Below are 13,713 nucleotides of genomic sequence, written 5' to 3' on the forward strand. Positions count from 1 at the left end.
TGCTGTGTGAATCATAAACACCTTTGGTAACGCCTCCCACCGTGACATCTTAACTGCATGCTGGATCCATTCTTGGAAGAAAAAGACAAATGTACAATTTCTTTTCTTTTTTCACATATCCACTCATGTGGATTTCAGGACTTTATTGAGCAATAAAAAATATACACCAAGGGAAATATCATTTTTCCTTTTTCCCCCATATTGTTGTTCCTCCATCTCAAAATCTGATTTAACACTTCTAGATGATCCAAAGTGACGAAATGAAAAGAAAAAACGCCTCAAAAAAGAAAAATCGTCATTTTTTGTTTTTTTTGTTCAACAGTTATAAACCACCGGAACAGTTCCAACGCATCTCTGTTTATATCGTTCACTGGGAATTTGAAGAAAAGAAAAAAAAAAATCACAGACTAGGTCGTCCCATCCGAATCTGCCTCTGCGTAGAGTTCTGCCAGTTTCTGGAACTCGGGCCCCCAGTTGTCCAGGTAGTTGTAATCCTGCTCCGACTGCGTGGCGGGCGTGTCCAGCGGGCTGACGGAGCCCGTGGGCGAGCCCTGGCCCTCGTAGGCGTAGGTCTGCAGGGAGTCGTACGGCGGCCCGCCGGTGTCCATGTCGGCCTCCGCCAGTCTCTGCCGGATGAACTCGTGCACGTCCACCTCGTCCGGCTCCGCCGACGCGCTCCGGCGGCCGCGGGCCAGGGCGCAGTGTTTTCTCGACTCCGGCCGAACGTCCCGCCGGAACTTGAGCTCCTCGGCGGCGGCCGGGTTGCGCAGGGCGATGATGTCGAAGGCCTCGGTGTCCTCCTCGCCGCCGCCCTCGTCGTCGTACGTCACCACGTTCTCCCGGATGTCCTCCTCGGAGATGATGAGGGGCTCCTTCTTGCTCCGCCTCAGGGTGATGAAGAGGACCACGATGACTGCAACGACAGGGAGAGGAATTCTGCGTCAACGCTCACATTTAAGAGAAGAGGAAGTGCTGATGATGATGCCCCAAAAATACAACATTTAACAATAAATAACAAGTGTAATCCTGGGAAACATCTTCTTACAATAAACTCACTTAAACGGAAATTGCTTTTCTTCGCAATTCAATTGACAAACGGCGAAGCAGAAGAACATCACAGAACCCAGATCGGCTCAATGCGGTTACAGCCATCAGCCGTGTTTTCACCAACAGGCGACCAAACGAACACAGTGGGAACATTCACCCGCTTTAACATCGGGACGATAAAACCAACCAAGCGCTGCAGAGCTGTAAATCAATAACGCGCATTAGCCGACATTAGCATCGGCTGTGATGTGGCTCTGAACAACAAGCTGCTGGAGATGATGACAGTATACATATCATCATCATCATCATCAGCATCATCAGCACCAAGCCAACTATGCAAAACAGCCTGTAGGTATGAAGCCAACGTGTCGGCATATGTTACGTCTTTGTTAGTTAAACGATGGAAACATGAACCTGTTAAAAACTCTAAAAACTGTATAAATGTGATCTTCATTTACTCATAACCAGTAACATATTGACTGATATTTACACATCTGAACAACATCTCACATTCTACTCTTTTATTATAACACCAACATTATTTAAATAACCCTAGTGGTTGCAGAGATACACCTTTTCTTTTGCTTGGGTTTGCAATTTTCGAGAAAATAGGTTTCTAAGAAACGTTAAAGAAAATATAGCATGATGTCGCTAAACGTCTCTGCGGAGAGAAGCATCTCTTCCTGTTAATGAAGTCCTGAAGCAGAGTAATATTATACTTGCTCCCACAACTAATGAGACTTACTCGTCTTTGGGTTAATGACTCTGCAGGATGTTAACGCCAACATCTATTTAATAAAATGGCGCTACAGCGAGGGGGAAGTGCACTGGTATATATATTTTAAAGAGAGTTCATTACGCCGACGAGCGATCTGCATCCAGGGCTCCCGCAGAGGCGTCACACTGCATTGAATATTAGCAGAATAAAGGCTTGTTTGTTTGTTTTCAAGGTGATTTGAATGTTCTTCGGCGTCGCACATCAAACCGTTCGAAATATGCTATTTTTATGGAAGCGGCAACACCCCACTGCATGAGATCAGCCTCTCGGGGAGAGACTCCCTTTAACGGCATGAGGAGAGTCAGCGGTGGATTAAGAGGAGGTGGAAGTTGCAGCTCTTTATAATGTCAAGGATGCAACCATGCATTTGGTTAATCTACTGTAGTCACTCAAGTGTGACCTATTTTTTTGTATGTGTGTGTATGTATTTTCATATTGTGGGGACTGCTATAAAGCAATTTCAAAGAGAAGCTGTAAGCCTCAGAGCGGACAGAGTAAAGGTGCATTGACACCAACGCTGGATTTACTCCTTTAGTTCACCTTCAGGTGAGAATAATACAAACTCTGGGAGGACCAGACAGGACTGATGATGTCACAACTGGGATCCTGAACTGCAGTAGAACAATATCCTCTGTTATGGGGTGATCATGGACACATGGGAGTCCCCATGAACAACAAGATAGAGTAGAGTAGAGAACTGTGGTCACATCCACTCAAATGACGGAGCTCAATCTTTCATTTTTATGATGATTTTTGTGCAAATTCTCCCCAAGAAATATACAATTACTCAGGTTTACCTTTAACCAAATAAGGAAAGTTAATCACTTTTGACACCACGGGGCGCTTGCCCTCTTTGTCCGTGTGATAATCCCGCCCCAGGTATGAGCAGACAGTTATGCTAATAATAAAATGAATTAACAGTCTGGTTTCATACTTTTTACAACTATTTCTTCCTAATGCTTTAACTGCGGGGCAGATCACTGCGACTCCTGACCGGCTCCTGAGGCCTAGCGAGGCTTTTTTCCTCAAACCCTGATTGAGTTGAACTCTGAGGCGAAAAAAAACACGAAAATGTCGAATGCGACAAAGTAAACTTTTCCCATTACCGGCCACAATGCGCGTGACTGTACTCTGAGACGCCGTGTGACTCGAGCAATTATGCACAGATTCATCTATCTCCATATATTTCATTGTCCAGTGCGGTTCCTCGCCTGTGGTTTTAATGGCGCCTGCATGTGATTAATCTACAACAACAAAAAAACTCACTTTAGTCCACCTGGTGCACTAAAGTGGGAAACGCAATTTGTGTGGGACAGTGTGTGTCGCTCGGCTCGTTTAAAACAACCAATCACACGACGCAGTAGGGCTGGGCGGTATGACCAAAAATTCATATCACGGTATTTTGTAAGATTCGGGCGGTTTCACGGTACATCCCAGTATTTTGTGAGTGGTGAGCAGCTGTTTTTACGTTGGTACATAGAGGGTGTTGGGAAGCTAAACCTGGAGGGTGTTAGGACCCAGGGGAATCTAGGTGTAAAAACAGGACCGGAAGAGTCTCTTCCTGCAAGTTTCTTCTTGTTGTGTTAGTGGGCGAGCCGTACCCAGCATGCAGTTAGGCGGTGTAATTTTATAAATGTACAATTATGAGTGTTAGAAATTGTTTATTTGTCACAAACTGTTGTGTTGTGGTGTTTTACGCTGTTAGTTGTGGGTTATTAATTGTTGTTAACCATGACTAAAGTTATAACCATGACAGGTAGCTCCGATCTCAGCGGTGAAAATAAATGTTGCTGCCTCATAGCCACAACAGTCGTTACGGCTATGCACCGGTATATGAAAAATTCATAACGTACGGACATTTGAAACCGGTATACCGCACAGCCCTACGACGCAGGATGTCAGTCGCAGCGAGCAGAACCAGGAAGTAGAGCGTCGTTCTCCTCGTGCTGCAGAAGTTTGTGCAGTTTTAATACTTCCACTGCTGTCGAGGTAAACAGACGGAATATAACGACTCCTTTATTGCACCTTCTTTATTATTTACCACATTAAACGGCGCTCTCCGCGGCTCATGATCTACTTTTATTTGAATATTCCCCTCCGCCGTACACACTGTATTGTATTACGCTCTCCACTTTAATGCTCCCTCGACGGTCCGCTCTGGTCATTTCATTTGCCTCGCCGAGGCCGGTTGAGGTCTAGCTCAGTGCTCCACTTACAGCACCGGGAGCAATACCTCCGTCTACAGATGCCCATTGGCTGCAGAAGCCTCATTCAGGCTGCAGTTATACCGGTTATGGAGGACAGTGTGGTAAAAAGGATGTCTGCAATCCCAACAAGAGGCGCAGACCTCCATTCAAAGAGAGCAACACTTAAATTAAACACTGAGACGTCAGGGTTGCAATATATTTTAAGTCAATCTCTCGCACAGAATCACTTTCACTATGATCAATGTTTGAGTGTGTTTGAGATCACATGTTTGGGTGAGAAGAATAGCTTCATTAATGCGGTTTATATTTGAGAAACCTTGACCCAAAACGGTGTCTTTGCGGAGCTTTGTTAGCGGCTGCTCTTCAATAAGATCAAGTCTACTAACACTGGCACGGAGGACGAATAAGCAGCAAAAATATATAAACGGGTCACTTGTATTGAGAGGAATCGTATAGGAGCTAAAATGTGTTTATCCACCATTTTGTAGCCGCTCCCTTTGACCACGATCTGGTGCATCTCGTTAGAAAAGACCGGACGAGAGTCACCACATCCTCAGATCCCTATTGGACCGGGTCAACCACATTCAGCCACCTTGTTTTTCTTGTCTAGTTTGAGGTAATGTGTAACTTAAAAAAAATGGTGGAGGCGAGTTCAAAGCCCTGTTAAATGGAGTGGAATGTGATGTATTTTCTCTCTCCTCTCTGGAGGGCGCCGGGTCACCAGACCTCAGTCCGGCAGCTGAGCCGTGTGCGAGACTCTTCCCTTGTTACTGGAAAGTGTGAACCCAAAATGCAACACGGGTCAGATAAAAAAAGAGAAAAGGTGTGATCCGTCTCCCTCTCTCTCTCTCTGATGATCAGGGATTCAGCGAGTGTCTCTCACTCGAGCGTCGGCTCCAAACAGTGGCGATGGCCTTTTGTTCTCCTCAGCCAGAGGCTGTCGGCGGAGAGGGGAAGACAGCCAGTTATGAATATGCATAACCTTCACGCGCTAATGTCCACAGACAATCAACGAGGAGCGGCGGCCGCGTCGTGAGACCGTTTTCGTGCAACCGTGTCGGGCTGCAGTTTGTTTTTTTTCGCATTGGGGGGGGCGGGACTAATGCGCGCTGGTCTCTCCGTTAATTTGACAGACGGCCGTTGACTTTTGGTTTATTTGATCTCGGATTTTCACGTTTCACACCCGTGCCGGCCGACTCGTCCCCCCATTCCGACTTCAAAGTGTCGGGATCACATTTGCGAGTTTATATATGTATATGATCGCCGTGCCGTTTGCAGCATCGGACCGGTCGCTATAGCAACAAGGTATACGCACATCCACCGACTCGAGACGTGTGCTCCGGCTGCTGCAATGAGCTGGCAACGCGGACGCCGCCCTGTTTATTTCTCACAGCCTGATGGCTTCCTATATGTACGTGTCACACGAGAGCGTACGGCGGCATCTGTGTCGGCTGTCACCACATCGCCGCTCTACACAACAACGTGGGAAGAAGATTCAGATGCCTTGGTGAAAGAGAGAGAGCAGATTTGAATTGAATCTAATTTAAAAAAAATCGCCAACGAATGTGCTTCAGGTACGATCAGATTTTTCTGATTCAATTCCACTGGAGGTTTTTTCTTTCCTCAGTATTTTCCTTTGTGCTGTTGCATTCACCTCCTCTCTGAATCACACTGACCCTGCAATCTCCATTCCACTCATCTTTGTCCTCACCATCTTCTTTCTAGTCACCTCTCCTCCAGCCTCCTCCTCTGTCCTTTGCATCCTTTTCCTCCACCTCTGCCCTCTTCAACTTTTTCCACCCTCATTCCTAATTCTACCTGTGTCCTCACATGTCTTTGTATCCCTTCCTCCTGCTGCTGCCCTTGTCAGACCCCTTCAAACCCTCCCACCCTCCTCTCCGGTTCGCCTCCCCCATCCGTGGCCTCAGGATGTTTGGCCCCCGGGCGGCTCCCTTCCTCCCTCCCTCCCTCCCGTCCCGACTTACCCAGCAGGATGACGATGCACAGCAGGATGGCGATCAGAGCCCCCGTGCTGAGGCCGGCCGAGGAGAGGAAGGCCTCGCCTTGGCACATCCGGATCCTGCCGTGGCTCTGGCACGGGCACACCCGCAGGGTCAGGGTGCTGGTGCCGCTCAGCGACGGCTCCCCGCCGTCCCACACCACAATGGGCAGCTCGTACAGATCCTGGGTCAGGTGGTTGAAGCGCCGCCGCCTGGCAATGATGCTGGCCGTGCTGTCTGAAAATAATAAAAGAGAAGTTAGACCCTTTCGCTAAAAGGACTAATTGGTGGGTTCCTCTCGTCTCTGTTGTGTCGCTCTTTCAGAGAAACCTACAATTACACATTTATACAGACAGATATAAAACAATAAATACATGAATCCAACCCACGACATGTTCCATTGTGAATTGAATCTGTTGGATTGTCTCAAGCTTCTGAGGCTTCCCCCGTGTGCCGAGGCTAATTATGTTTCAGAGGTGTCCGTTTGCTATTTAAATGGGCTGCGGAAGAGCCGTGCACCTTGGCCCCGGCAGAAACACTTCTGGTAATGGAGCACGCCGCGGAGATAAACAGAAATAATAAAAAAAAAGGGTCTGCGTTCGCAGAGAGACGAGAAAAGCAAACGCGAGAGACCTCGAGAGGAAGCCGCGATGAAAAGAGGAGGAAGCAAATAAGTGGACAGGATGCAACGCGTCAAAGAGAGACTCGTTGGATTATTAGTCCTCTCTGCTATGTGAACTGGAACCCTGAACCTGAATGGCAGAACAACAACAATGGCGGTGATGAAGCAGCTCAAATCGGCTTCAGGCTCTTACCTCTAGCACCAATTTTCTTGATGAAAAATCTTCTGATTCTGTATACAAGCATTTAACTCAACTTTTGGTTTCACACAAACCACGACTCAGCGTCCGATAATGACGCCGATGGGTTTTGCGTTGGAGTTCTCCATGCAAGTCAATGGGGAGGGAAAGCATGTATTTTTGGGGCCTGATGGCGTCACGTGACGGAACCGGAAGTTGCCGTTGCGCGTCGCTCTTCCTCTGGGATTGATTTTTCCAATGTAAGTGTATGGGGTGGAGGGGAGCCCAACATTAGCCAAACTTCCATGTCAAATGTCAAACGCTTCTTTTCAAAGGGCACGCATGCTACGTAGCTTACCATGCTACGTAGCTTACACCGACCACCTCACTGGGCCGAGGGGTTTACCGCTAAGAGTCTAACATGCCGACGCTGACTGGTACCCGTGAGAGGGCTTCTCTCAGATCGGCGGTCTGTTTCTGCAGGCGTCCGAACATCTACGGCTTGATGGACGGAGTCGAGTGAACATCGGCAGAACTCAATTCAAAAAGGTGTGGCTGTGGCGAATCGAGGAACCTGCACTCTCTGCATGACTGACTCACTAGAAACTCGCATATGGCACGTTGATATATATATATAAGTTCAGAAAAGAAAAAAATGCTGAGTCGTGCACACGGGGTAACCTTTTTTTTCCTCCTTTCCATCCAGCAGAAAAAATAAAAACACCTCCGTCGTGCTGTACTCTCGCACTGCCGCTCTGAGACCTCGCCTCCCACTCCAATCTCTGCTCCATCTATGAATAATTACAATGATCGACAGCCGGAATGACAACACGTACTTCAAGCTTTATTAAGTCAGACTCGCAGTATCACCGTATCAGCAAGCAGATGGGAGGGGGAGGGGTGCAAATAACAAGGGAGAGAGATGGGGGAGTTGTGAGATGGGGAGGGATGTGTGTGTGTGTGTGAGTGAAAGAAGATGAGATGCTGAGGCAGAGAGAGACAAACAAGCCATGTGCACACACACACACACACACACACACACACACACACACACACATACACGGTGTCGGCCGTCACAGCCTTCACACACACTTTGAGGCACAGACCCAGAGGCAGCGCGAAGAAGCGCACGCCGGTTAGCGCCGCGGGAGCTAGCTTAGTGCCCGGCTAACGTTGCGCCGTCACCCTGCGGCGAGAGGCAGGGTTCGCCCACCCAGGAAATGAGGGTTTATATGCTTTTAAAAAAAGAGCATTTCACACTTCATTGGAAATTATCCTGGACATTTTTTTATCTGTGCTATTTTGCACATCAGTAGCAGGCCATTATCCTTTTTCATCTGATTTTTATTACATATATACATAATATATATACACACATAAAGGATATGTATTAATATGCATATTATGTTCACGGTTCAACACAACCCTGTGGAATTCTGCCAGCACTGGGTTTGTGACGCCAGAGCGAGCCACTAAGTGGAAAATGGACTTTTCCGAATGCACTCACACATGGATTCCTGTCTCTCCATCTCAAGATATGAAGTTTAGTGAGATTTCACAGAAGCAGATAGAAAAGTTGGCGGGAGTGCAAAAATCTGAATATTTTTAGAGGAACACTCGGTATGACCTCTGCTGTCAATCAAGTCCTTAAACGTGTTATTACCGTCATGTAGAAACATACAATCTGAGTTACAGTATGACTTGATAGAGTAAAAGACGCCCGACTGCATTGAGATTTAAGGCTTTCATCATATAGTGAACGCACATATCGTGTTGAGGAGCTGACTCACTGGAAAAAAACAGAAAACCCAAAATATACCAACAATGGACACGCGACGCAACCACCTCTCTCCAGACTCCTCACTTGCCTGCCTACACACACACACACACACACACACACACACACACACACACACACACACACACACACACACACACACACACACACACTCTCTGCCGGGTTCCTTGTGAACCCGGTGGGTGTGTGTAGGCGCCGTGGCTGGGATTCAGCACGAATCCTCTCAGGTTGCCACTCGGAGCACGACTGCGTACATTGGGGTGGCACTATTTTGGGGCAGAGCAAATATATATATTTGCAGGTGTGTCGTTAACCCTTTAAGCCCACACCCTAACCCCTAATCCTATTTATTGTTTGAGTTGTATTTAGAGGCTGTACACCGGGATTATATATTATTGTAGCCTTGATTTTTATGTTTAATTTGATACCTAACATGTTTATTCTTTTGGGGGGAGGGATTTATGCCATGATTTTTGCTTTATTTTCCTGATATAAAAGGGTACCCCCAATCAGAAAAAAAAACTGAAATCATAGACATTAATAAGGGAAATATCTGACCTTTGCTTGAATAATGGGAGCGTTTATCGTATACGTGAAATTTTGACAATTTCCAGCTGTTTTGACACAACCAGTCTGAGACGAGCTGCTCCGCCCACTTTGCGCAAATTATGCTGTTTCTGCAGATAATGTCTGTTTGTGAGTCACGGCTTCTTGATGAACTGTGATATTAGAAGATCCTCCGTATGCACGCCGCAGAAATCAATTGATCTACTTTAAGTACGTGGCTTATTCAGAGATCACAGCCTCCCTTTAATTGCCTTTTTAGAAGCAAATGTCATCCCAATGTGACGGATAACGAGATCAAAGAGGCATTGGGTTTCCAGTCATTGTAAAGTCGGCACGGTGGAGTTGAATATGTTTAACGGGCTTTTAACGGAACGGGTTTGGTCACAAAGTGCTTTCCTGGAGCACCCCCAAAGATTTTTAGTGTTTTTTCGAGCTTTAATGGCGTCTAATATGTTGTCGGAGCTCGACCTGCGTTTAGCGTCGCACATCCAGCACTTTAGATGAATCGAGACCACTCAGCAGCCGCATGGAGAGAAAGGCCTTGATCTGAATCTAAAGGCTGAATCCGTCTTTTCTTCTTTTAGAGAAAAACTGTGTCACTCAAGCGACAAATTGACCCGACTAGCACCGGTTGTAGCACGTTGGCGGCTATGAACACATCTGATGCCGTTTGAAGTGCAAACAAATGACGCTTCAGCTTAACTTCTTTTAAAAAGTCGCGATTGTTGAATCACCTGAAATGAGCGAGGAATCGATTTGTCGTCATTAAACATAGCAGAGGGTTTTAAACTAAATCCTTTCAGCAACAAAATCTGCAAACAGTCACAAAAAAAACGACAAAAGAATCCAACTTTCACGAGCCTCCATTGTGAGCCGTAAGGGAGGAGGAAAGGAGGTCACGGGAGAGTTAGTCGTGTGAGTGACTGAGAGGTTTTAGGTTTTAGGTTCTGGCAGCGAGCGCCGACCAACGGTTGGTCTGCTGCAGAGAGAGAAAGAAGCAGAGGGCTTACTTTAATTATCAGACACAGGAGTCGACAGTGTGGCGCATTGTGCCTCCCTCTCGCTCTCGGTATCGTGAACACAGCAAATAGCTCCTCGTGACTCCGACACCTCTTCTGAGTGGGAGTTCAAATGCAGGATCCGAGCGACCGGAGACGACTGAAGTGGGACGAACTCCAGAGTGCGGCGGCTTAACAGTAAGAGTTTGGTGGTTTGGAAGAAGTGCGGATGAGCAAAGAGGAATTAAAAAGAAAAAGAAAGTGATGCGAAGCATTCGAGGTGGACAAGGAATTATATATTCTAGACATGAGTAGGCAAGCAAATTACACAGCAGAATCAATCAGAGGTAGCAAAGAGGGTAAATGCTGGAATATTGTCTCTGTCGACAGTGTTTGAAAAAAATGTAATACAAGGTTTCTACCCGACAAAGTTGCTCTTGTGTTTTTATACATCGATGGTCGAAGAGCAAAACCTCATATCTGGAAAATTCACTTTTTCGTGAACACAAAAAAAGTGTTTTCTTTGCAGAATGCTGTTTGTTAAGGATACACAAGCACCCAAAGTGCAGATGGGAGGGTTTCCCACACTTTTCCTGGATCATTTGGCCGAAAGGAGGTTTTGCACTCTGGTCAGATACTTTCATGTGTTTTTGCATTATTACTATTTAACCAAAACTCAAGCTCAAATGGGGGTTATGAGGTTATGAGGTTCTTTGACCAGCAGAGTGTCCAGATACGTGTTTTTTCCAGTCATTTCATTCAGGGTTCAGACACATTCTGACCAATGGATTTCCATGAGCAAACATTGAGTGATACTGGGTGTAAACAGTAAAAAGTAAATGTAGTATTTAAACTAACAATGAGAACACAAAGCATACAGTAAACCTTAAATGACACAAATGAATGAGAGACAATAGTTTGATTAAAAGAATGAACATGTATATAGATGCCTGTATGGATGCCTGCTTATATTTTGAGCGTCTTTCTTTTAAAAGCATATTAATTATTTCAAACTCAGCGTAAATGAACGACATGAACACATGAATATAACACATTTACATGAACACATGAATATAACACATTTACATGACTTACTAAACTTTGGGGATTACATTTTTTTCAAGGACTTTTCTCGGCCTGGAAATAACCATTTTAAAATTCCATGACCGTAAGAACCCTGCTATTTATTGATTGATTTATTGTAGAGGTTGTACATGGGGATTATATCCTATTGTAGCCCTGATTGTTATGTTTAATTTCATAATGAACATGTTTTTTTATATTTTTGGGGGGATTTACACCAGGTTTTTTTCTTGATTTGTACCTTGTGACCTGATATAAAAGGGTCCCCCATATTAGGGAACGCTGGGGCTCAAAGAAGCACTGAAGCAGAACTAGAACCGTTTGTTCGACAGGAAGTAAGAAGAAGAAACCCTCCACCTGCTCAACCATTTTTAAAATTCAAGGACTTTTCCAGGTTTTCCATGACCGTAAGAACCCTGTCATTAGCCGCTCGTCTCCTTCCATCTGTAACCACAGCGGCAACATGCGAGCTAACTGGCTCTGAAAGGTGAAGTCAAAGTGAAACAGAGGAGGTTTTTGTGTGTTTGGTCGTGTGTAGTCCTGGAAACTAGAACGTCTCAGTCAGGTTAAAGAGCCCTTGAACTGCTCCAGAGCGAGTGGGAGGCTTTGCTTTCATCCGGTCAACTAAGTTGCTGCTCTAAATCAGATGGCGCTCCGTAGAAGCTTTCCTGGGTAAAGAAAGGAGAATTTCAGGATCTTTTTATTCCGAAGGGATACTTTATCCTGGAGGAAATCATTTCTAACGCCACGGCGTTCCTAAAGTTCTCTTTTCTTTCAAGTGCTTACTGAAAAATGATTTAAAAATATGAATTATTTCGTATTTCCATGTCATGACACATAATAGGTCCATCCCACACGGGATTATATCACAGATGAGAAGAAAGAAAACGCTTTAAAACAAGATCCTGTGGGACGGTAGGCAGCAGGAGATGAATCGAAATTGAAAAAGGCACCGATTGCTCGAACAGCACCAACCAAACAAAACCCATCAGTCCTTCAGAAAGAAGGGTTTCCTTCCACAATGCTTTGGGAATATCTTGCTGCAGATGGCTCTGTAGAAATAAGACTTTTGAGAGTAAATCTGCAAGCATGAGGAACATCTTCATATGGCGGTATTTGGGTTGGAAATCCAGTGTTTTAAGAGTTGTATTTGCTCTATGCACTCAAAGTAGACCGGCCCGACCCGTCCACATGCATAACCTCACTACCGGCCCGGCTCCAGGAGGGCGTCCTAGTTATCCTGACCCGAGCAGACCTTTGTAAGACACTGATCAATTGACTACGGCGCCACACAGACACCAATTTGTCCCGGAAGATCCGAGCAGGAGCGCCCATCAGTAAACCTGCCGGGATGGCGAGGTCTGCAATGTATTATGTTCAGATATTATATTCATTTTAAAGATGAGCGACGGAGCAACACCGGCACAGACAGACCGCGCCGCTGTCGTTAGCTAACAAGTGACTTTTATAGCATTAATAGCATCTATTAGCGCTCCATCACGGCCACACTGGGACTCCGTGAACACGGCATACGGCGACTCAGCGAGAAAACAGAGGAGGCGTCCCTCCTCATGTTTCTCAGGAACATTCGAGAAAAAAACAAGTGACAAAGCCAAGAAAAATGTGTATTTTTTCAACACAATTACAAAAGTTGCACCCAAAAAAGAAGTGTTAAAATATGTGATTTTTTTTTGCAATTCCCCACGGGGAACAAGAGCTTCTGCAGTAGGTAATGATTATAATCAATGAAAACACTCACTTGACAAATATCATCACACTTTGACAAATATCACACTTATCACACACAGAGTCTCCTGAGTAAACACGTGGAAGACGTTTACGAGCGGGAGATGTTTGGAAGACGTTTGGAAGACGTTAACACGCGGAAGACGTTAAAGCGTGGAAGACGTTTGGAAGACATTAACGCATGGAAGACGTTAAGGCGTGGAAGACGTTTGGAAGACGTTAAGGCGTGGAAGACGTTTGGAAGACGTTAACACGCGGGAGACGTTAAGGCGCGGGAGACGTTAAGGCGTGGAAGACGTTGGGAAGACGTTAAGGCGTGGAAGACGTTGGGAAGACGTTAAGGCGTGGAAGACGTTGGGAAGACGTTAAGGCGTGGAAGACGTTTGGAAGACATTAAGGCGTGGAAGACGTTTGGAAGACGTTAAGGCGTGGAAGACGTTTGGAAGACGTTAACGCGTGGAAGACGTTTGGAAGACGTTAAGGCGTGGAAGACGTTAACGCGCGGGAGACGTTAACGCGCGGGAGACGTTTGGAAGACGTTAAGGCGTGGAAGACGTTAACGCGCGGGAGACGTTAACGCGCGGGAGACGTTTGGAAGACGTTAAGGCGTGGAAGACGTTTGGAAGACGTTAAGGCGTGGAAGACGTTAACGCGCGGGAGACGTTAACGCGCGGGAGACGTTAAGGCGT

At 46.0% G+C, this 13,713-nt stretch overlaps 1 protein-coding gene across 2 annotated transcripts in view; it reads right to left on the bottom strand.

The window, feature by feature from the left end:
* Positions 1-407: 407 nt before the first annotated feature.
* Positions 408-13,713, bottom strand: part of LOC306750597 (cadherin-18) — a gene marked incomplete at both ends in the record, with an annotated part of 64,744 nt that continues 51,438 nt past the window's right edge. For both annotated transcript variants that reach the window (XM_079234049.1, XM_079234050.1), the window contains 2 exons: positions 408-913; positions 6,018-6,269. In XM_079234049.1, coding sequence (XP_079090175.1) covers positions 408-913; positions 6,018-6,269 — 758 coding nt within the window. The remainder of the gene's footprint in view (positions 914-6,017; positions 6,270-13,713) is intronic.

Source organism: Taurulus bubalis, assembly GCF_910589615.1.
Source record: "Taurulus bubalis genome assembly, chromosome: 18".
Taxonomy (NCBI): domain Eukaryota; kingdom Metazoa; phylum Chordata; class Actinopteri; order Perciformes; family Cottidae; genus Taurulus; species Taurulus bubalis.